Source organism: Pantherophis guttatus, chromosome 3 (assembly GCF_059756535.1).
Source record: "Pantherophis guttatus breed Tessera chromosome 3, ASM5975653v1, whole genome shotgun sequence".
Lineage (NCBI taxonomy): Eukaryota > Metazoa > Chordata > Lepidosauria > Squamata > Colubridae > Pantherophis > Pantherophis guttatus.
Genome location: NC_142065.1, coordinates 95,362,656 through 95,386,228, shown reverse-complemented (window position 1 = coordinate 95,386,228; position 23,573 = coordinate 95,362,656). Strand labels below are relative to the sequence as shown.

Here is a 23,573-nt window from a genome sequence, read left to right as displayed (position 1 = left end):
AGTACCAGAGGGCAGGACAGGAAACAATGGTTAGAAAGTAATCAAAGAGAGAAGCAACCTGGAATTAAGGAGAAACTTCCTAACAGTGAGGACAACTAATCAGGGTTACAGGAGGCCAGAAATGGAGCTCGAGAGCCCGTTTTCGCTGGCAGAGCGCTCGGGCTGCAACAGGCACCCCCAAAATGTGTAATGTTGAGCTGGCCACGCCCACCCTGGCCACGCCCACCTTGGCCCCCCAAGGTCAAAATCAAACCTTATGCGGTCCTCAGTGAAATCTTTTTTTTTAAAAACAATTTTTTTATTTTAAAACAAAAACAAAACATAAAACCATCATCATTCCAAACAATTACAGACAGTGTATCGATTGGTTAACCTCCTTTTGTGCTCAATCCCATCTTCAAAATATCAATATATGACTAAAGCTTATTTTCCATAGAAAAGAATTTCACATATTTTATCTTAACTTCCACTTCATATTTCATATTTCATCTCCATGTTTTATTATCTATCCATTGATAAAACAAATCCCATATCAAATAATATTGTTTATCTTCCTGTTCTCTTATTTCAAATGTCAATTTACTCAAGTGAAATCATATTTGACACCCCTGGTATAGTCCAATGAGATGTAGTTGTCCCAAGGGTGCTTTTCAAAAGGCAACTAGACTTTCCTGGTTTTTTTGTTGAAAACATTTTGCTTCTCATCCAAGACATTTCTTCAGTTCTCCATGTAGTTCGACACCTTCACCTAGTGTCGACCAATTCTTGATTTCATTGTCCTTTCCTCCACCATTTTTGCTCTTGTCACTGCGTTTTTGTATTTACCAAATGAGCTCATATTTTTGGACTTTCAGACTTTCCGTAGCTTGCCAAGTTTGTTATCAGTAAGCTAACTACGCATGTCCGCATTCCTTTCTTTCTACTTCACTTTTTCTTTATTCTCTTGCCAAGAAGTCCGGCTGCAGAGAAGTGGCCGGCAGGAACGTTGCCAAAATGTAATTATTTAGATTAATAAGATGTTTTATTTTCTTTATAACAAATAAATGAGTTTTTCTTAGAAAATATCTTCGGGGTTTATTTTCTTGCAAAAGTATGCTTCAAGGGAAAAGTCACGATCCATGTCTCTAAATCAAGATGCGATTACCCAAAAGCAGAATGGGATTAATTAGCGCCCTGACAAATTCTTTCGTTTTTGTTTTTTATTGTTATCCTCCTCCTTATCCCAACTGTTTTCTTGTTGTATTTCTTCAGGTTATCCTATAGCTGCACCCAGAGTTGCACTGTTTCTTTTCCTTGTCAGGTGTTGGCTGATTCATTGGTAGAAACATTTCTGATTTGACTGAAATTGGAGATTCTCCTTATAGTGTGCAATTCACACTATATTGTATTTTCTGATCTGGTCAGAAAATAGCTATTTATTTATTATTTTCACAGCTTCCTTGATCTTCCTTGTTTCTAGGTGATATTTCTTTATCTTGTATTTCTTACCTTTCTTGTTCTTCAGCTTCTTTTCTTTCATCTGTTCTAGCTTGCTTGCATCTAATTTTTGCTTGCTGTTCTTATTTTCTACCCTCATCTTTGATTTTGGTGGTGCTCTGTTTGGAATTTTTCTTGTTGATTTTGCAGGTATTTAGTTACAAATGCAGTGGGGCTGTACATGGATCTATATGTATTGTTAAAATCCTATTGTTTCACTTGTTCCTGCCTTCCTTAAAGCTAGTCAATGACAGGAATTTAGAGTCAATGTAACAATGACTTCACAAGCTAATGTCCTCCCTCCATTCTTTAGTTTGTCAAATCTATGTTTAATTTTTGGACTTTTCCAATTAAAAAAATATACTAGGTCAATAAGCACATGTCAAAGCAATTATTCAAATGACAGTTTTCTTACCCATCAATATAACAGCTTGATAGAGAGCTCAGCAGGACAGACCACAAAATGAGATGAAAGGAAACAAACACAAAATCTACAAATTCAATAATAATCTTCTCCCAGTAACACCATTCAAATGTGTTTCAGACAGTTATTGTATATATTGTACACTCCCACCCCAACACCCAATATATACAGAACAGTATATATTCCTTGATAAACCAAGCATGTGTTAATTTTTCCTATTCAGCTCTATATTTTTATCATTGAATTTTTCCATGTGAAAAGGCAGTGAGATTTTCACTGTTTTTATTTTCCTTCTTTTTTTTTTTTAAGTTTGATTCTCTTTATACTTCGTGAAATTGATTTGTCTCCTAGCGGACAGGGAGTGATTTATTTAGTAACATGCCCCAGTGTTATAGGGCCAGGAGGTAGTATTATATAATGTTTCATTTTTATATGTAGTTCAAATTTTATATTTGAGAAAAGGCAGTTGAGTATCAGAGCCAGCCCTATCTTTCTCACTCACAGTAAAGAAATACTAAAAAGGCCTTAGGATACAGATGGAAGAGCCACAAATTAGACAATGGTCAGTTAAGCAGCAACTGAGCCTGCCGAAAGAATGTGGGTATGAAAATATTTCAAAAGAGAACATTCCTCACAGTCTAGTTTGTTGGACTGTAAAGGCAAACAGGGAGAGATGTACTTTAAGCAAGAATTTGTTATTTCAACCTTACTGTGAAGCTAGAACCAGTACTTCTAGATATGCTTCTATCTTAGATTACCTCACAAAGCTGACATTGGATTTAAGCAGGAGGTATTGTGGGAAGGGACTCCCTCCCAGAAGACAAATGGCAGAAGCAGAAACTACCAAGCACCTACACCAAGGTAGGAAATTGAGGCCAGGTTGTGTCGACCCAGATGGCCTCTAGGAGAAAAGTTTGAGATCTTTCATACTTTTACCTTTCTGTCCTGCTACTACAAAATTCATAATTATAAATTACATTTCTATAACTCGATCATTCAGGTTACGTGATCCCTAACTTGGTTGGAAATTCAGTATCTAAATCTAGGAACAAAGAATATAGTTTCAAAATCTAGTTGTTGATAGTATTGTTGGCTGCTTGACCAGGAGCTGTAGAATGTAATCATTTAAGCCAGGAGGCTTATTAATCATAGAAGATGCTGACACCTAAACTTTTCTATTAATTCTGTGGCTGAGCAATTTTACAAGGTCTGTGGATATTGTTGATAGTTCCAATTAATTTATTTTTATAACTCATCCCCTAAAGTCCTATCTTTTAGAATAAAACCCTGCATAAAATTGAACTCAGCTCTTCCATTCTGGACATTCACCACAAATTGTTTTCTTGAACATATGGAAGGATCAGCTGACGTTGATGCAAATGAAGTGTCTGATTACCATTTCTTCTTATCAGCCAATCTGAATCATACAGGAAGCTTAAGTGAGCCAAACAGATGTGGCAGTAATGACTCATCTCCATATTTCTAAGAGCCATAGTAAAGCTGTTCTTAATTAAAAACTGGGGAAGAACTGTAATGGATTGTCCTGCGCACAGAGTGAAACTATTTTCTTCCTTTTCAGTCCTGATAACAAGGCCATTTTCACCTGGATAGTTAGAAACTTTAGGAAAAAATAGTTATTATTTTTCCTAAGGCTTCTGTTTCCAATATATTTTGGGGAAGGCGCAGAGTATTTGGACTGCAGATGGTGATCAGCCTGCTTTTTGTGTTCAGGCCTGTATGAATAACTATTGTCCCATGCACCAATAAATAAGAAAAAATAAAAGTATGCTGGGAGCACATGGAAATTTGAAAATCTTGGCACCCCAGATTCTGTCCAACATATGTCTATTTAGAAAGATATTCCACAAAATTTAGCAGCACTAACTCTGAGATAAGTGGACATTACTATGTCAGTGAATAGTCCTTATTCAAATTCTACCCTAATTAGACTTATCAAATAGCTTGTAGATACTCAAAAATGGACAATAATTGATTTTTAGGCTATGCTTGCTGGACAAAGGATAGGAGGACAAAAAGAGGACATATCTCTTTTTTTCTGGATGTCTGATAGCTTTAATCCTAACTATGGGGACAACTGGAGAACATGGGTTTCAATTCTAATTGTACAAAGAATGTACAAGTAAAATTTTCCTTTTGGCTTGTCTAACTGCATTCTATCCTTTCTACCTGTATATCATACCAGTATCAAAAATTGGCTCAAGAAAGCGGCATGGTGGCCTAGAGGTGGAACTTTTGCCTGCCAGTCAGGAGGCTGTGGATTCGATCCTAAGTACTAGCAAATATTTCTCTCTCTGGGCACAAAGAGAAAATATCTGCTGTGAGTTCCATATAGGCATCAGAAGGGTACCTGGCCAGTAAACGCTCAGCTCCATTTAGTCACCCCGACTCCACCCGGATGCAAGGAATTACAGGGTTGTAAAAAAAAAAATTAGAAAATGGTTCAAGAAGGAAGGAGACAGATAGCTTAAATGTAGAAAAATATAGCTGCCCTCTCATCAGGTGTTAATGCCAGAGGTATGACATCTTTTTTTTTTCCTGTGTTAATACATGAATTTGCAAATGTTACATTATATTGACTCTGATGTGCCCAAAGTCATCAACAGGTAACTCCCTAGGGAACTGTAAATGAGACCCAGAAATACTTCTTGAAACCAACATAGTTGGTGCATCTGTTGATCCATGCTGCCTCCTTACAGGACTAATTATCCTGAAAATGCACTTTGCTTTCCTGAACAGATGACTGCTTCTTAGGCACACCCAACAATTCCCAGTTTTATTTAACTGGCAAATTAGAAGCCACTTTTTTCAACCTTTTAAAGGGGAAAAGTACGGAGACTCCCACTGTACACACAGAGAGAAAATATTCCATCTGTGTTTAATAAAAAAGTTTTGAATTCTACCATTGGTTAAATGGCTTACTAAGACTGAGTAAAGATTGTTTTCCACAGGAAAAGAAATGCTTCCAATCCATGCATTGGAAGTCTTTATTAATTTTGTAATGTGTGTTTCTCTGTGTGTGTGTTTGCATGGCAGATGTGTGTGCATGTATGTGTATGTATACGTGTGTTAGGATGGGAAAGTTTCTTCTTTGGAAGAAAGGGGAAAAATAACATTCAAAGGTGATTAAGGTATTTCTTTCAAGAAAGGGCTAAACAGTAAATTGAGTATCTTCTCTCTCTCTTTTCAGTTGCCACAGAATCACTTAGCAAGAGTCCAGGAACAAAGGAAACTATGACATGATTTCCTGACATTGAGCATATATTTTAGAAAAAGATGAGGAACTGTGAAATCTAAATTCATACTCAAAGTTCCAAAGCTAACGTATTAGAGCAATGATTTTTAATAATGAAACTTTTTATTAGTTTTATCAACATATAAAATACAAAACAAAAGAAAATAACGAGAAAGTAAGAGAGGAAAAGAGGAAGAGGAAAAAATGTAGGGTAAAAAGGGGAAAGCAATGTTCCTCAACCTTGGCAACTTTAAAATGGGTGGACTTCAACTCCCAGAATCTGCCAATTTGAAAAATACTATATTAAAGTCATGATATAGAACCTACATTCCAACAGTTATCAACAGATGTAAATTTTCTCCCCTACCCCTTCTTCTCTCTCTCCTTTGTTTTTCCATCTTGAGAGAGCAGGACATCAGATGGCTATGATGCAACATTTTTCACATAGTCATTTATGTCTACTTTCCTTTAAGTTTCCTCTCCACTTCTTACTGGTCTATAGTGAAAATTGAAGGACGAGAATTACTGAAATTGGAAGTCAGTTAGGAGACAGATGCTATTGATGAAGGTATCAGTGGAAACCATTAACCTCGGAGAGTTAGGATCAGTTGTGGGATTCAACTGGTTCACACCATTTTGGCCAAAGTTGTTAAATTGCTGGCTGGCCCCTCCTCTCTCCGCCCCTTCCAGAACTCCCCATGTGCCCTGTTTTTGCTCCCAGGAGGTTGCAGGGAGGCCTACTAGGCCCAAAATGAGGCATGGGAGGGGGGGTGCAGCACAGCTCCGCTGCAGCCCATTTTTGCTCCTAGGGGCCTGAAGTGAGGCCTACTAGGCCCAAAATGGGGCGCGGGGTGGTGCAGGAGGCCTGTTTTTGCTCCCGGGGGGTGCAGGAGGCCGAGTGCTGCCTGTCACACCCCCTGGCCACGCCCACTATGGCCACAGCCACCCAGATGGTCATTAGGGCAGAGAATCGGTTGTTAAATTATAAATCGGTTGTTGAATCCCACCACTGGTTAGGATGCCAGGAAAAAAAAGATGAGGATCCCTTTAGTAAGTTATTTTTGCATTAGTGATTTATTTAATTTATAATTGTTCTTCCTCCAAGAAACAGATGATCCCATGATACTTTATGTTATCTTTACAAAAACCTTATCAAAACTAGTAGCTGGTCCAGTTTGCTTCTTGCTTGTGCAGGGGACTCAAGGATCCCCCGTCCAAAGCTAGCTCTTTGTTACCCTGCTTTGATAATAAATTATCTAATATGTTGTGCTTTAATAAAAGGCAAACATGTAAGTGAAAGATGATCTAGCAGCTTCCTGGACTTATAGCAATCAAAACTATATAAAATTATGCCTATAATTTAAATTGTGTTTTAATTTAATTTTATTGATTTGATGACAAGACTAAAATTGCAATATGAAATCTCATTATCAAAGTTATTCCCTCAGGCAGGGAAAGATTGCCGTTCTGTCTGCTGGGTAATTATTCAAAAGAAATTGGACAGATCATCATAATCCCTGGAGCTGTGTACTGGATGTCAGTGAAGAATTTGATGTAAGTTACCTTTGTTTATAGGATTTGTCAATTTCTAGCCAAACAATGGCTTCTATTTTGGCTGAATGAGCCTTATGGCATTGATCTTTAATGATTCAGTGACAAATATTTCACCTAGTATGCAGGAATGAGGGTGCCATTCCTTTCTGTCTAGTATCCTCAGAATCCATATTTCAAGCTGAATTTCAACAAGATCATAATCCTGAATACCATTCTGAAAAATATAATATGTCTGACACACAGCCACAACTTAACAAGGCCCTATTGTGGCACATGTATCTACAATCCTACCTTACTGTTTAATTAAAGGAAATTCAGAAGATTATAAAAAAAATATATCTAGAGTTGGAATGCTTATAGCTGGATTAGGAAATTACCTCAAAACTGAAAGATGTATTTGTTTACAATACAATACCCCCAAATTGAAAGATTGTATTTGTTTACAATAAACAAAAAGAAAATATGGTTAGGTAAGAGGAAGAATGCCAAAAACAAGGGATAATGAATGTCTGGAAATGTATATATCAATGTATATCAAGATAACAAGATATATTGAATTTGTGAATGTAATATAGATTTACTAAATATATATATAGCTGTTTATCAAGTAAAATACTGTATATGTGATATATAATGAAATAGGAGATATGTAAATTTGTATATAGATTAAGGAATATATTACTTATTAACTTGAATTTGATGCAAATGTTAGAAACCAGAGACGTTGAGAAATGTCCATTGTTTTACTTTTAAAACTAATAAAATATTTAAAAAAGAAAAAGAGAAAAAGGAAAATATGAATTAATGTTTGGTATGATAGTTTGTACGGTTTCACCTTCATAGAGACTTCTACAGCTTCCTCTACAGCACACCCAAAGTAGATCTGTGATATCCATTAATACTGTACACATTTTATCATGTAACTTTCCAAAAACTTTAATTGGTAATTCCCTTTGGCGAAATACCAGCTTTCTAGGGCCTAGGATTTTTTGGCTCGAACTCTTGGCACTGCCTGTTTCTCCACCAGGGTTTCGCCTCTGCGTTATTACGCCTCAGCACTTTGGGCCACGGCCCCTCTGTCCCAGTCCCTTCACCGCAGCCCATTTATCGCAGTACAGCTCGCATTGGGCTTTTGGGTGCAGAGGACAGTTCGAAGCCAGCCAATCGGTGCAGGGGCTCGGGGGCTTTGGAAGTAGAGCAGGGGCTGCAGTTCAGAGGGAGGCTCTATCAGTTCGGAACCTCCTGAGGTGGCCGAGAGCAGTACGGGGGAGGGATCCAGCCACAAAAGATGGGGGAGAGGGACTGTAGAGGTTCCCAGGGCTTCTCCATGTGGAAGAGGGGGCTGGGAGGCAGCAAAGGTTTTTCTACTCTGACCGGGGCTGCCCTAGTTAGCAGCGCTTGGGGCTCTGAAATCCCTGTCCCGGCCAGGAGCCCTCGCCTGTCAGTTCAGAGCCTCCTGAGGTGGCCAAGAGCAGTGTCGGGGAAGGAGGGCTGTAGAGGACGAGGGATCCGTCAGGTGGGGCTTTTGCAACTAGTTGGTGGGAATGGCTGGCTTTTGCTTTTGCTTTTCCTACTGGCTTCTGAAGATTTTTTGCTTTTCCTTCTCCTGGTTTCTGAAGACCCACCTGTCCCAAGAGCCCTGCTCTCTTCTAACCCCATCCCCACCTCTTCATTCTCTCTCTGCTTCTCCCAGATTTCTGGGAGTGAAGTACCTGGCATTTGTCAAAACATATGTCTCACCTTTGATTGGAGCCTCCCCCTTCTGCCTAAGAACATATCTCAGCTTTGATCTGTTCCCGTCACACCAGGGGGCCAAATGGCCAAAGGAAAGAGATTAGACTGATAAGGCTAATGAGGAGGATTCTGTCCTTTTTGCAGGAATACACAAATCTAATTAGGAAGCCAGGATGTTATTTTATGATGTTTCTGACTGTACAAAAAGGAGTTACACCTTCTCTGAAGTGTAGCTTCTGTTTAAGTTTCTTGTTTGGCATTTATGAGCTTAAATTTATTGGACCTTACAGATGGAAATGAAGAGGAGTGAGGAGCAACACTAATTCCAATTGCTCATCCTTTTCACTTTGTCTGCTCATGTTCCTTTCAAACTCCCCATTAAATTCCAGGGAAAAACTGTCTACCCTGACCTGGGGCTCTAGCCCTCCCAGGGATGTTTGGGGAAAGGAACCTGAGCAGAGAAAGAGAAAAGGATAAATGATTGGAATTAGTGTTGTTCCTCACTCCTCTTCATTTCCATCTGTAAGGTCCAATAATAATACATTTAAGCTCATAAATGCCAAACAAGTAACTTAAACAGAGGCTACATTTCAGAGAAGGTGTACCTTCTTTTTATACAGTCAGAAATGTCATAAAATAACATCCTGGCTTCCTAATTAGATTTGTGTCTTCCTGCAAAAAGGACAGAATCCTCCTCATTAGCCTTATCAGTCTAATTCCTTTCCTTTCTTTTTCTTTTTCTTTCTCTCTCCCCCCCCCCCACTTCTCTTCTCATTCGGTGTCAGGGAGGCAGGATCAGGTATAGGAGAGTTTTCACACCTCCCCTTCCTTCTCCTGGCCCTTCTGAGCCTCCCTCTGAACTGCAGCCCCTGCTCTAACTCTCCCTCCCTCCCTCCCTCCCTCTCTTTCTTTCTCTTTTTCTTTCTCTCCCCCCCCCTGCTCTTCTCTTCCCCTTCAGTGTCAGGGAGGCAGGATCAGGTATAGGAGAGTTTTCACCCCTCCCCTTCCTTCTCCTAACAAGCACCTGAGGCTGTTTAGCCTTGTCCTAGTAAACTCCTTCCCTTTTCTGGGAATTTTCCTTTCTGTTAGAGGCACCAAAATAATTCAGATGATATAAGGTCTCCTGCTAGAGCAGTGGGTTGGACTAGAAGACCTCCAGGGTCCTTTCCAGCCTGAATCTATGTCTAATTATAATAACATCTGGGAACCCCACCTAATGGATCCCTCACCCTTTACTGCCCCCTCCCCTTGTCTTTTGTGGCTGGATCCCTCATCCTCTATAGCCCCCCTCCCCACCCTACCCCGTTGCTTTCAGTAGCCTCGGGAAGCTCCAAACTGACAGGCGAGTGGCTCTTGGCCAGGGTGGGTGGCAGAGCCCCAAGCGCTACTAACAAAACACCTTTGCCGCCTTCCAGCCCCCTCTTCCACAGGGAGAGGTCCTGGGAACCTCTACAGCCCCCCTCTCCTATCTTTTGTGGCTGGATCCCTCCCCCACGTTGCTCTCAGCTGCCTCAGGAGGCTCCGAACTGACAGAGCCTCCCTCTGAACTGCAGCCCCCGCTCTACTCCCAAAGCCCCCAAGACCCTGCACCGATTGGCTGGCTTTGAACTGTCCTCTGCTCCCAAAAGCCCAATGCGAACTGTACTGCGACGAATGGGCTGTGGCGAGGGGACTGGGATGGAGGGGCCATGGCCCAAAGTGCTGAGGAATAATAATGCGGAGGCAAAACCCTGGTGGAGAAACAGGCAGCACCAAGAGTTCAAGCTGAAAAATCTCATTCCGCTTTCTCTAATATCAACCACCAAGCAAAAAGCCTCTCTCAATTAGTATGCACAACACTCTGTTACTTAAACTCCTCACTGATTTATGTATTTATTTTAGATACTCTTTATTATTATGAGTTGAATATTTGTTCTGTGGCATCTTAGTGCCACTAGTTGGCATGAGTTAAGATTTTTGTTGATTATAGTTGAACAATTGGAATTTGAGAAAGGTGTTTCGCTGTGGGAACCGGAGTGGAACCTGTAAAGTACTCCAAGATCACAATGGGAGGAGAGGAAGCAAGGAATCACTCCTCTAAGTAGGGCAATCCTTGGGAATGGCATTCCTTGGCACATGAAGAAGTAAAATGTATGTTCTCCTTTTACACTAGTTCTTCTCTCACAGCCAACCTAATCACAGAAGTATTGTTACAGGAAAAATAGAGACATTATATAAGCTGTTTTGAGCTCCTGTACAAAAAGTGGGATATAAATCAAATGAATTAATAAATAAATAGATAATAAATCACTAGCAGAAATGCATGATTAAATCAATTTAAGTAAATTCAGGTTCATGATTATGTACTCTCTAAGTCCACCATTTGATCTTTCCACTACTAGTTGGTAGCATTTTTTTTCTATCTTGATTGTCTGACTGCTTATTAAGCTGACTGATAGACCGCAAAGAAGGAAACTAACATGTGTAACAACAAAAGAACCGAGCTTTATAGCAACCCTTTCATGCAGTTTGTGAAACCAAAAGAAATATAGTCAATGTCAGGGCATGTGCTCTGCAGAAAGACTAATTCCTTGATCAACTCATTTATAAGGGCAGTGGAGATTGGGAGGGAGAACTGCTATAGCCACCAGTGGTTTATCAGTGGATAACTGCAAACTTGCTTATTTCTCCTTGAATGACAGAAATTCATTTTAGCAAAATGTGCATGTCATATTAGCACCTACTTAATGCAAAAATGAATGGGAATAGCATGTGGAAAATTGAAAATTTACACATAGAGAACGTATTATCTTTTTCTTTCATTCTAGGAGGAAGCTGAGAGAAATAAGTTTATAATACACTGCGAAAATTAAGCAGGGGTGAGAGGAGGAAAAAGAGGAGGAGACTATTGTTGATCTGCACCTTACACTGACAGTCATCTCATGCCAGTATTGTACTGTAATGGAGCTTAGACTTAGAAGACTTAGAATAACCTTATTGTCACTTTGAAGGTAAACTAATCGGCATACATTAAAATGAAATTTCGCTTCATACAGCTCTCAAGGGGTCATCACCTCCAATATACACTAGATAAACATGAATAAATAAATAAATATAAAATTATACATAGTATGCATATTAGACCCCAGACTAAGAAACTTGCTGGGTGGACAGAACCGTCACAACCACCAATCCCTTATAGTAAAATTTCATCTGATTTAACCTTAATATTCTGATGTATAAAACTTCTGACCATGTCTTAAGTTCATTTGTATTTAACCAACACAATCATTTGTAACTAACTTCAGAGAGAAGCACGGGGTTAACCTACTTCATATTATGTGTTCTCCCCTGTCTGTGGGGGCGGGGAGCAGGCAGAGATGCTAAAATCTGTAAAATGGCAGGCAGGCCTTTGACTACAATGCTGCACCTGGCATCTTGCAAATTTTGACACATGCACTCACACAACACAGGTAGACACCCTTGCCTTGAGTTACTTATAAAAATAATAAAAGTGGGATATAAATAAAATAAAATAATAAATATAAATATAAATATAAATATAAATGATAAAATACAATAAATATAAAATAATAAAGTAATAAAATAACAAACATAGCATAATACAACACAGCATAAAACATAACACAAATAAAATATAATATGAAATACAAATATAAAATAGTAATAAATAGTAAAATATCCCCATGTACAATGGATCTGGAAGAGAGTTTTTTCTCTATTTGATAGTGTATATCCTGTATAGTGTTTTCAACAAGGCTGGCTGATTCCTCATTAGGAATCACTAAACATAAATAGCCAGATTTTATTTTGTGGGATGCCAACTCTCTATTGGGAATTTAAGTCTTGTACCACTCAATTTATATAACATTTTATATAACACTGTATAACAATTTACATATACAATACGTTAGCATTAGAACCTCTCCGTGCTCAGTATCAGAAGCAGACTTCCTATTCTTTTCTATTGAGACTTCCTATTGTAACTACGGTACATCGTATTATATCTGAACAGACTTACTATTGTACAACAGAAGGACTGAATAGTTTGTTAAGCCAAAGGCCACATTTCACATGGCATGGTTGATCTGTACTCCACTACAAATACACAAATAAATAAATACACTAACAAACAGGAAGCAGCAGGTGAAGCTAAGCAGAATTGCATCAGATACCTGTACAATTAGCACAGGGCCCCCCCAAGGCAGTGTGTTCTCCCCACTTCTCTTCTCTCTGTATATCAATGACTGCTTCTCTAACGATCCATCTGTTAAACTACTGAAGTTCGCAGATAACACAACAGTGATCGGTCTCATTTGAGACAATGATGAATCCGCATACAGACGGGAGGTTGAACAACTAGCCTCGTGGTGTGACCAGAACAATCTGGAACTGAATATGCTCAAAACCGTAGAAATGGTGGTAGACTTTAGGAGAAACCCTTCCATACTTCCATCTCTCACAATACTAGACAACGCAGTATCAACAGTAGAGACCTTCAAATTTCTAGGTTCTACCATATTGCAAGATCTAAAATGGACAGCTAACATCAAAAACATCATCAAAAAACCACAACAAAGAATGTTCTTTCTGTACCAACTCAGAAAGCTCAAACTGCCCAAGGAGCTGCTGATACAGTTCTACAGAGGAATTACTGAGTCTGTCATCTGCACCTCTATAACTGTCTGGTTTGGCTCTGCAATCCAACAAGACAGACACAGACTTCAGAGGATAATTAGACCTGCAGAAAAAACAATTGCTACCAACCTGCCTTCCATTGAGGACCTGTATACTGCATGAGTCAAAAAGAGGGCTATGAAAATATTTACAGACCCTTCACATCTTGGACATAAACTGTTTTAACTCTTACCCTCAAAATGACGCTATAGAGCACTGCACACCGGAACAACTAGACACAAGAACAGTTTTTTCGCAAACGCCATCACTCTGCTAAACAAATAATTTCTTCAACACTGTCAAACTATTTACTAAGTCTGCACTACTATTAATCTTCTTATCGTTCCCACCACCCATCTCCTTCCATTTATGACTGTATGACTGTAACTTTGTTGCTGGTATCCTTATGATTTATATTGATATATTTATATTGATACACTCATGCCCTTGTCACCTCCCGCCTGGACTATTGCAATGCTCTCTACATGGGGCTCCCTTTGAGGAGCACCCGGAGGCTCCAACTGGCGCAGAGTGCGGCCGCGCGGGTGGTAATGGGAGCAACATGGCGTTCCCATGTAACACCCCTCCTGCGCGAGCTGCACTGGCTCCCGGTGGTCTTCCGGGTGCGCTTCAAGGTTCTGGTTACCACCTTTAAAGCGCTCCATGGCTTAGGACCCGGGTACTTGCGGGACCGCCTACTACCACCAATAGCCTCCCACCGGCTGGTACGCTCCCATAGAGAGGGGCTCCTCTGGGTGCCGTCAGCCAAACAATGCCGACTGGTGGCCCCCAGGGGGAGAGCCTTCTCTGTGGGGGCACCTACTATCTGGAACGAGCTCCCCCCAGAGATACGGAGGATCCCGGATCTGCGCACCTTCCGCCATGCCTTAAAGACCTTACTATTTCACCAGGCCAGCCTGGCCTAATTTTCCCCCTCTTTTATAAAAGATTTTTAAAATTTTAAATATCTTTTAGTATTTTATATATTCAATTTTAAATTGGTTTTAAAAGTTTGGGGTTTTAAATTTGTCGGGGCCAAAATTATTTAATTTGATTTTATTCTATTTTTTAAATTTTGTATTGTATGTGTTTTTATTGTTTGGCTGTGCACCGCCCTGAGTCCTTCGGGAGTAGGGCGGTATAGAAATCTAATAAAATGAAAAGAAAAAAAAATGATATTGTTCCTGATTGCTTTTTTGTACCTTATGACTATCATTAAGTGTTGTAGCTTATGATTCTTGATGAACGTATCTTTTCTTTTATGTACACTAAGAGCATATGCACCAAGACAAATTCCTTGTGTGTCCAATCACACTTGGCCAATAAAAAATTATATTCTATTCCAAATAGAAACCTTCTTCCCCTTTCCCTCGCCTCCCCAAAATCCATCAGAAATAACAACAATCAGTGTCAACAATGGTTATAGATTATGGAAGTTTACACCTATTTATTGAAACACACTTCCAAAAGATTTGTAAAGTATTTTCTTGTTGAATAGATATTATGAAAAATGTAACTACTAGACAAAAACTGAGCTGTAATCACAGCAGTTTCAGAATCTTTATTTTTCATTATGAAATGTTTGGATCAATGACAATATTTTCTAATATATTACACTAGTTTATTTCTTGATATTAAACATTAAGATAGTAAAGCCAAGTAATCTGAAATATCATACCAGGCTTATTTAAAACCTTTCCAGTTTATAAATATAAAACAATTTTTCATTAAGCCTACAATCAATCATTTCCACATAACTTCTCATGCTCAATCACTTAGACAAAAAAAACCTCCCAAAATATAAGGTACCAGCGTTCTCCCAGCTTCCGCACATATTACTAAATTACTCCTAAATTAATCACTCCTGAGTGGAATGGAATTACTCCATTCACATGAGGGATCAAGCTGTTCTTATTTCCATTATCTCTACTTTCAGCTCAAATTTAGTTGAAAAGCAACATACACATAGAGTTCAACCATATTCACAAGGAAAGGATCATGATTGCTTAAACAAAATGTGTCTTCAAGATGAGTGTCTTCAAACTGAATTCAAGAAAGTATCTCACAAAAAGGAATTTTATCAGGTTTTATCAGCTCTATAATTCTCCCCTGTGCATTATTTGGAAGCAGAATACATGTGTATCTTCTTTGTGACAGTACTTGCCCTATAGAACAGCATGGCCCTTAAGAACAGGATGGCCCTAATCTTGCTGGCTTTTGAAGATCATTGGCATTGCACAGGACAGTGGATGAGACTGTGTTGTGTGTCTTATGTTAGAGGTTTATTAACTTGTGTGTTGCCATTGTGGTCTCTGCTGATCAGGATGTCCAGAAAGGGTAGCAAGTAGTTGTTTTCTTCTTCTCTTGTAAATTAGATTCCTTTAAAAATGTTATTGATGGTTCTGTGGGTATCTGATGGTTCTCTAATTGGTCCTTTTTTATTATGGTGAAGGACAATGTTTATTATCTTGGCATATGTTTGTTCTTTATTTTTTAATTTTTTTAAAAAAAATAATTGTGAGATTCCCATTCATATGTGAGTGGCTGAATGAATGCATGAATAAATGAATGGTACTTGCTTCTCTTTTCTATGACTTGGAACATAGGAAGGGAGATTATCAATTCCTTTCACTTCACTAACACAGATGAGGTGTAAGTAAGAATGATGTTTGTTTCTTCTCTTTTCTTTTCCCTCCAATCTGAGGTTACAGAAATAAATTTAAAAAGAAAGTTCCTTCTTAACTTTTTTTTTTCAGTTTTCAAAATGAGCTTAAAAATACAGCAGTCTTACCAACCATGCTGAAATCTCGTCAATACTATGGAATTAGAATAAACTTGTGGTGCTTAGATTTAGGGAGGGGATTTACATATCCCAGTAACTTTTTTAAAATAGTATTTTAATTGCCATTTTTTCTCTCTCCCCTACTTTCTCTCTTTTTTTAAAAAAAATTAATAGAGTTCCACATGAGTGTAATCCTCAAAGAGATTTAGATATTCATTAAGCCATGGAGCCTTTTACAGTGAAAAGAAATGGGAACTTTAAAGAAGGCGTGATGCTTGACGAGATTTCATAAAGAGGATTAAGTTCTACCATGCCATTAAAAAAAAATATTTCTAACAAATGCTTTTGTATTGTTCAGGACTGCAGAAAGTTGGTAAGTGAAAGGCAAGATGAGACAAATACAGCTCGGAAAGTATAAAAAGCCAGCAAGGTGGCCTTGAAGCAAATATTCAGAAACAATTATGTAAAGAAAGAGACGAGAAGAATTGGGACAATATTAAGAAGAAATGCAGGACAAGGTAGGATCTCATCTGCCTTAAAGAGCTGACAAGAAGAGACAATTCAGATTGCAAGCCCATTTTCATTTATATAAGATTTTAGTGAGAGTCCAATAGATCTCAAAAGGTGAGTTATTATATCCTCTGCTTCTGAAGTTCCAGAAATTCCGTATATTAATTATGCATGGTATCATAATCACCTTAACCCAGTTAGTTGATTTTATGATGCTTTGAGAAACTCTCCCAAACTTCAGCCAATAAAAAGATAAGGTAAAGTATAATGCAAATAGGGAAATACTTTATAATAATAAGCAGAAATCCCATTCTAAACTTTACCTGCTGAAAGACATTTTTGTTGGATTATTTTCATAATATGATATGCTCAGATATGCAAACAAAAGTGCATTAAATGGTACTTCCCCTGCCTCCTCATTGCATTTATATTGTAGGGGGAAAATAAATATACAATCACAAAATCTTAGACAAGGTCATTTATCAGCTATCATGGATATCATAAATAAACATATGAAGCTAAATACCTGAAGGATTAGGAAATGGCCCAAATAAGCTTTCTTTACATTCATTAACCTGAAAAAGATGAAGAAGACAAGCACTGGATATGAATGTGAAACGAATGACATCTCGCGCTAACTGTCAAGCCAAAAAACAAATGCAAATGTGATCAGATCATGATCTTCCTGACTAGCAAAAGTGGAAACTAAATGCCTTTGTATCATCAAAGGAAAAGACTCCTACATATTGAAGACTTTCAAATTCAGCCTGTGTGCCATTGCCTTTGTTACCAGCATTATTTATTTATTCTTTTGTTTGTCTCTTAGTGTGAGTGACATTCATAACTTTTCAAATAGCCCAGGACAGCCACATTTATGAATCATTTGCTTTAACGTCCAATTTATGATTCATTTGCTTCTAGATTGAGAATTAAATGGCACCAAAGATGCAGAAGGAAGCACCATGCACTAGTTTTTAATGGTGCTGCTCATTCAAAGTAGCACACACATACACACTCACACTCCTGGAGTATGCAATTAAAATGTTTTGCCTTAGAAAAAGATTGATTTTTATTCTAAACAATTACACAGCAATATTTTGATGCTTTGCTTTGGGAATTTATATTAGCTCGTTCCTATTTTATAAAACATTTCTTTTCCCTTTAAGCCAAATCTGTAAATCATTTGCAGAGGTCACTTTGACACATATAATTACATAATTTAAAAGAATACTTTAAACGCCTGCAGGTTATTCAAAGTATAATTGATTTGAAGAGGCATCGGATAGCAATTCTGTCTGTTTCAAAACTTCTGAAAATCCTCAAAGCACAAGCAGGGATTTTGTTGTTATTGTTTCAACATAATGAAGTCTTAACCTGTCTAATTCTGGAAATATATACCTATGTAATGTTGTACAGTTATATTTTCATTATATTATTGTATTTATTGTCTAGAAAATCTGTTGTCTATAAAGCCTGTTATTGTTCTCTTTTATTATCTGCCTATCAGTAATGGAATAACTTAGAATGCAGGAAAAAAGTAATTATTCAGAAGATTTCATTTCTGAACTTTGCAGCTGTATTTGATATATACAGTATATTTAAACTGTGCATTTTTCAATTAAAAACAGAACAATTTATGGGATGGAACTGAAGAAATCTATTCATTCTCATTTGTTTAACATAAAACCAAATAGCAATAGCACTTAGACCTATATACCACTTCATAGCCATCTCTAAGAGGTTTTTACAGAATTCACATATTGCCCCCAACACTCTGGGTCCTCATTTTACCAACCTCAGAAGGATGGAAAGCTGAGTCAACCTTGAGATGGTGAAATTCAAACTGCCGAACTGCTGGTAGCTGGCAGTCAGCAGAAGTAGCCTGCAGTACTGCATTCTAACCACTGCACCAGTATGACTATATATATTGCATAATTCATTTTCTTCATCTGTGTTGTTTATTTTGGTTTTGCTATCAAAGAGAAAAAGCAAAGAATGTTATATGGGACTATAGACCTGAATCACAATATTTTATTCCATTAAATTTTCTGGAATGCTGATTTTCTGACAGACTTGACCACTTCAATTCTCAAACAAGATACTAGATTTTTTAAAAAAATGAAAATTCTAGTATCATCAGAAGTTCTATTATTTATTACATTATCTCGATTGTCCTGATCTGAATACACCACTGTAATAGACATAACAGGGATCTTACAAAGTCAAACTACTTAACAGATATTTCTTATCATTTGCTTTGCTGTCAAGAAAACAAAGAAGGTTAAATATTGAAGTTTTTTGGTTCTTACACGGTCACAAACTGGAAAAATGTTGTGCTCTAACTGTTTGGCATTGTGAAACAAGAAATATCTTCCTCTCCTAGAACCTCCTCTTCATATAGAAATGGGTTATACCATGAATCTCCTTGTACATATTAAATAAAGTGCATAAATGAAATTTCAAAGGTGCTTTTTCAAGAGGCAACTGGACTTTTCTGGTTTTCTTTGAAGACGTTTCATTTGTTTTTTCTTGAAGACATTTTGCTTCTCATCCAAGAAGCTTCTTCAGTTCATTAGTTCATTAGAACTGAAGAAGCTTCTTAGATGAGAAGTGAAATGTCTTCAAGAAAAAACAAAGAAAGTCCAGTTGCCTCTTGAAAAAGCACTTTTGGGGCTACCATGATCTGGATGACTGAGAATCTCTATACACATGTGCATAAATGAAATGTTTATGCATGACCAACATATAGTAAAAACGATCCTTTGTAATGCAGACCAAAGATTGGAATAGCTTAGGTAAGAAGAACTTCAGAAGGAAAATTGATATAAACCCATCAAATTTACCCACTCCCATCAAACACTGTGGACTACATTCTTAAAACTTCTCCATATCATCAGTAGGATATTAGGAAACCTAGTGCATTGGACTGTAATGGGTTAGCTAAGGGAAGGAAGAGTTGTGCTTGAGAAGAAATGAAATCAATACCTCAATACAAGGTAATGCACCAGTCCATTCCAAGGCAATCCTTTAGACTTGGCACACTGAAAAATCTGAAAAATCTATCTATGCACTGCAACTACAGGGAATGTAATAAAAATTACTGCTGTTCAGTGGCTGTGTCAGTCCTTTGGAACAGCCTATTTGTGCCCATTTGTGCTCCTGTCCTGATTGTTTTTTTAAAAACTACTCAAAACAGAGTTCTTTCAGACCTTGCTGAGGAAGCCAGGAATATATACTGTATCAGAAAAATCTCACCTTATTTACACTACCTAGTAGTAGACAACTCAGTTTCTCAAGAACTTCAAGTTCCATCAGTCCCAAACAGCATGCATCTTGACAAAAAATATAATGAGAGCCAAAATCAAAAGATTTCTGAGGATATCTACCTCAGAAAGGTAGATTTACCATTTTTTCTGTAAATTCCAAATCTGGAAGTTCATAAGCCTCCTTTTCTGCATTAAGCCAAATCTTAGATTTTTGTTAGAAAAGGATAAGCAGAGACAGCATGCATTTGGGGAGATGACCTTATGACATTCACTAAAAAAAAAGATACTAATAACTTCTTGTAACATTCATCTTTTTCTTTTTTAAAGCATTTTAAAAAGAATTCTTGCTTTGCCAAAATAGTTAACGTTCACTTTATTTTTTAGCCACCTGTTTCAATGCAGTATCATTTTCTAGTGCTAGGGATCAAGAATATTGCATGTTCTGTATTGTGCATCCTGCTATGCTGAGAATGCAGATGGTTTTCAGGCTGGGGGCTACACTTGGTTTCTATATGATATGCAAAACTTGCATACAAGAAAACATGTGGGAGCCAGAACAAAAAAATAGATGGAGTTATAACAAAAATTAAATTTAATGCAACCAAAATGGCCATCCCACCTATACTTTCTTATGCTTTTCTGAGCTATTTAACACAAAACAAAGAGTTCACAGATGTAACCTTGAGGATATTAACAACCACAGCAATTGACACAACCATGTTGGATACTTAACAAGAATTCCTAGTGGCAAGTTCACCATTTACTAAAAATGGATCATTATTTTATTCCATAAACTGACCTATTTGGGTACGTACAACATCCCTTTTTCACAAATGGACACTGAGGAAAAGTTAGCGTGCAATGCCAAGAAGTGATTTAAGCATGAGGATCACATGCCTCAGTGCTTCACAATTACAATGTTTTGTCAGCCAGTACCTACCGAGGCTGCTCTAAGGCTGTATTTGTTTGTGGAAGAACTTATATCATTTTTATTTGCTGTTTATCAGCTAGAAAAGCTACACACTGTTTTCTTTACCTTAAGTCAGAAGGTAAAGATATGGATGAACAGGAAGTAAATGATATCCACTTTTCTCTCTGAACAATGATTCTTCTGTTGAAATACAGCCCAAATATTTTTGTCTTAAAATATCTCTCTTAGTGATGTGCAGAGAATATACACACATTTAGAATTTTTACAATGCTGTACTTATGCAGAAAGTGCTCAAGAGACACTTTATCCATGCTTGTGGTCATTACATAACCATTCTGGAAAATTGTATTTACCTACCCTGAAATGGGTAATTTTTTTTTCTACTGTGTTCACACAGAGTCAATAAAGTTCTGACAATGATATGGTTATAATCACCATCTTGACATTTTGAGTCCACCTCCTCTCCGACATCCATTCACCATATTTCTAATGCTTTGCCCAGCAATCCAAAATCTGTGTAGTTTCGTAACTCCATCTAGGTATTAAATTTTCAGATAAACCACTTCTGAAAGAGCAGGTAATATCCAAAGCATTTTGTGATAAAGGCAGCAGTCACATTTTCCAAGGGAACTAAGAAAACGTCCACTGATTTAAAACATAATCTTTTCAGTCTCTTTCTATAAATACACACATTGATGTAAGCATTTTGGTTTCAGCTGACAGCCGCAGAAGGGGAATTGTGTAGAAATCATTATAGATTAGAAGGAATATTCTACATAAGAAAATGGCTTTTATTCATTCACACAGCTGACAAACAAAAAATAGAGAACTAAAGAAATTATCAGTGCATGTGGCTGGAATCATAGCTGCTTCCTTACAATGAATACAACAGTCATTTAAAACACCGTCAAATGCAGTAAACAATCATTTCATGCATGAATAATTTAGTTGAGCAATTTTGGCATCATTTGATTTGTACACATAAACTGGTAGCAGTTTTTTCAAATAATATAGAAAACATAACCTGTACATTTAATGCGAATAATAAGTTAAAACATCTCTCAGCCTTGCTCCTAACTTATTCCTCTGTCCTATGTATGTCAGCTTTTCTATTAATCAATAATATAAAGCAAATAAGCTTACATATTAACTAATGTTACAGAAGTAAAAATTATATAAACATCCCAACTCACACAAGAAACTTTGGATGGCACCTTTAAAAAGGCTGAGGGCTGACTATGTTTCTGTGCAGCCTGATTCTATCAAGAACTGTAAAGAAAGATGATACCATTCACATGGCTTCATTTAAAACAAATATATTGTCTGGCATATCACTGGCCATCCAAAGTGACTCCTACAATTCCACAATAGACATTATCACTAAAGCCCAATCAAAAACATGATCCCTGTTTTTACCTTTTGCTTATCAGATTTCTGTCTCTTATTCAATAAGACTGTAGGCTAGTGAGTCTTCATACTAACTACTCTTCATGTATACACAATACACACTGGAATTTGTATTCAAGACTAAAACTGTTGGTTTACACTAAACCGAAAAAAATCTATGGATTGCTTTGGGAATCCAAGTCTTTCTCCCAGAGAAACTGTTGTCTCCTTTACTCCAGAAATCTGGAGATATATAATACTTATTTTCTGTTTTGACATTCCAAGTGATCTACCATCAAAGGAATAGACTGGGTAATCATCCCAAAGCACCTGCAATGCTATATCTTCAGAGTCCACACTCTTCAAGCATCTTTAGTAGTCCTTAATTTAGCTATTGGTATTGCATTCAGAAATAAACTTTTTCCCCCAAAATAACTTGGTGTTCTCAATGAATCCTACAAAATCTTCCAAATTCCTCCTTCCTGTACAAATTTTAATAAATATTTAAAGGCAATTGGTTTCCACACCATTTTACATTCTTAGCATTTGGGATCCATTTTCCATTTTTCTATTTGTGAAATGTTTTAATAGTGTGTGGTGAAAAGGTGTCAAATTGAAACAAACAATGGTTTGAAAATAGCATGGAATTAAAAATTCTGGAAAAATATATGTTGTGTATAAAAATATAATGGGCTAAAGGAGGCAATAAAAATACATGGCTGATTATTATTGCTCAAAGCTTAAGCAAGCAACAAACTTACTGAGCTTTTATTTGGAATTCCAATTTTAAGATAGTAGAAAAGGGAATTGTCCGAAACTTCCTTACATTATCATTTTATTTGCACAAACCAGAATTTTATAAATCTGGAATGCAGAACTTACAATATATACTATGATATTATGGTCAGAAATGATTGCAGAGTGGTTAATTGAAACCAAAATAACAAATATGATTTGGAGTACAGCATTACTATTTTTCTACTTTCTATTAGCAAACCATAGCATACTTGCTTAGCTTTTATATATATATATAGTTCTGCTAATTTTAATTCCAGGATCTGAATAATTATTTTAAAAAAAACTCAGACAATTTTTCAGAATCATTCCTATAATTTCAATAAAACAGTTGTTCTATTAACATCCATTAACCATTATGTTCCAGTTCTCAGAAGAGTCCAGTTATACTAAATTCATCACCAGTCAATTCCAAAACAGTTATTTGTATAAAAATGTCTTTCCATCACTGAACCCTGTGATGTATCAAAGTTGTGTTTCTTCTCTGGTGTCTTGCCCAATGGCATTGCAGAAGCTGTTTTTCTGGCTAGATGCACTTTTGGGAACATATGACAATGGATCTGGGCGGATCAAGTATCTAAACACAACAAAGAAAGACCATTCTCATTCATCAAGGTGTAACACACATACAAAAAAAAATCCAGATGAACAGAATATTCTACTCTAAATTCTGCAAATGTACTTTAAACATGCTAGAATACTCTTCACTTTAGACTAACTAAAAAGATTTCTGTAACTGATGATTACAAGCAGCATGTTTAAATACATATATATAAAACAAAGGA

At 37.2% G+C, this 23,573-nt stretch overlaps 1 protein-coding gene across 3 annotated transcripts in view; it reads right to left on the bottom strand.

Moving 5' to 3' along the window:
• Positions 1 to 21,377: 21,377 nt before the first annotated feature.
• KCNT2 (potassium sodium-activated channel subfamily T member 2) overlaps positions 21,378 to 23,573 on the bottom strand; it is a 216,535-nt gene continuing 214,339 nt past the window's right edge. For 2 of the 3 annotated variants that reach the window (XM_087890081.1, XM_087890082.1), the window contains exon 29: positions 21,385 to 23,365. In XM_087890081.1, coding sequence (XP_087746207.1) covers positions 23,254 to 23,365 — 112 coding nt within the window. In that variant the 3' untranslated portion in view covers positions 21,385 to 23,253. Of the gene's footprint in view, positions 23,366 to 23,573 lie in introns of all 3 variants that reach the window. The other variant, XM_087890080.1, reaches the window with a different exon arrangement.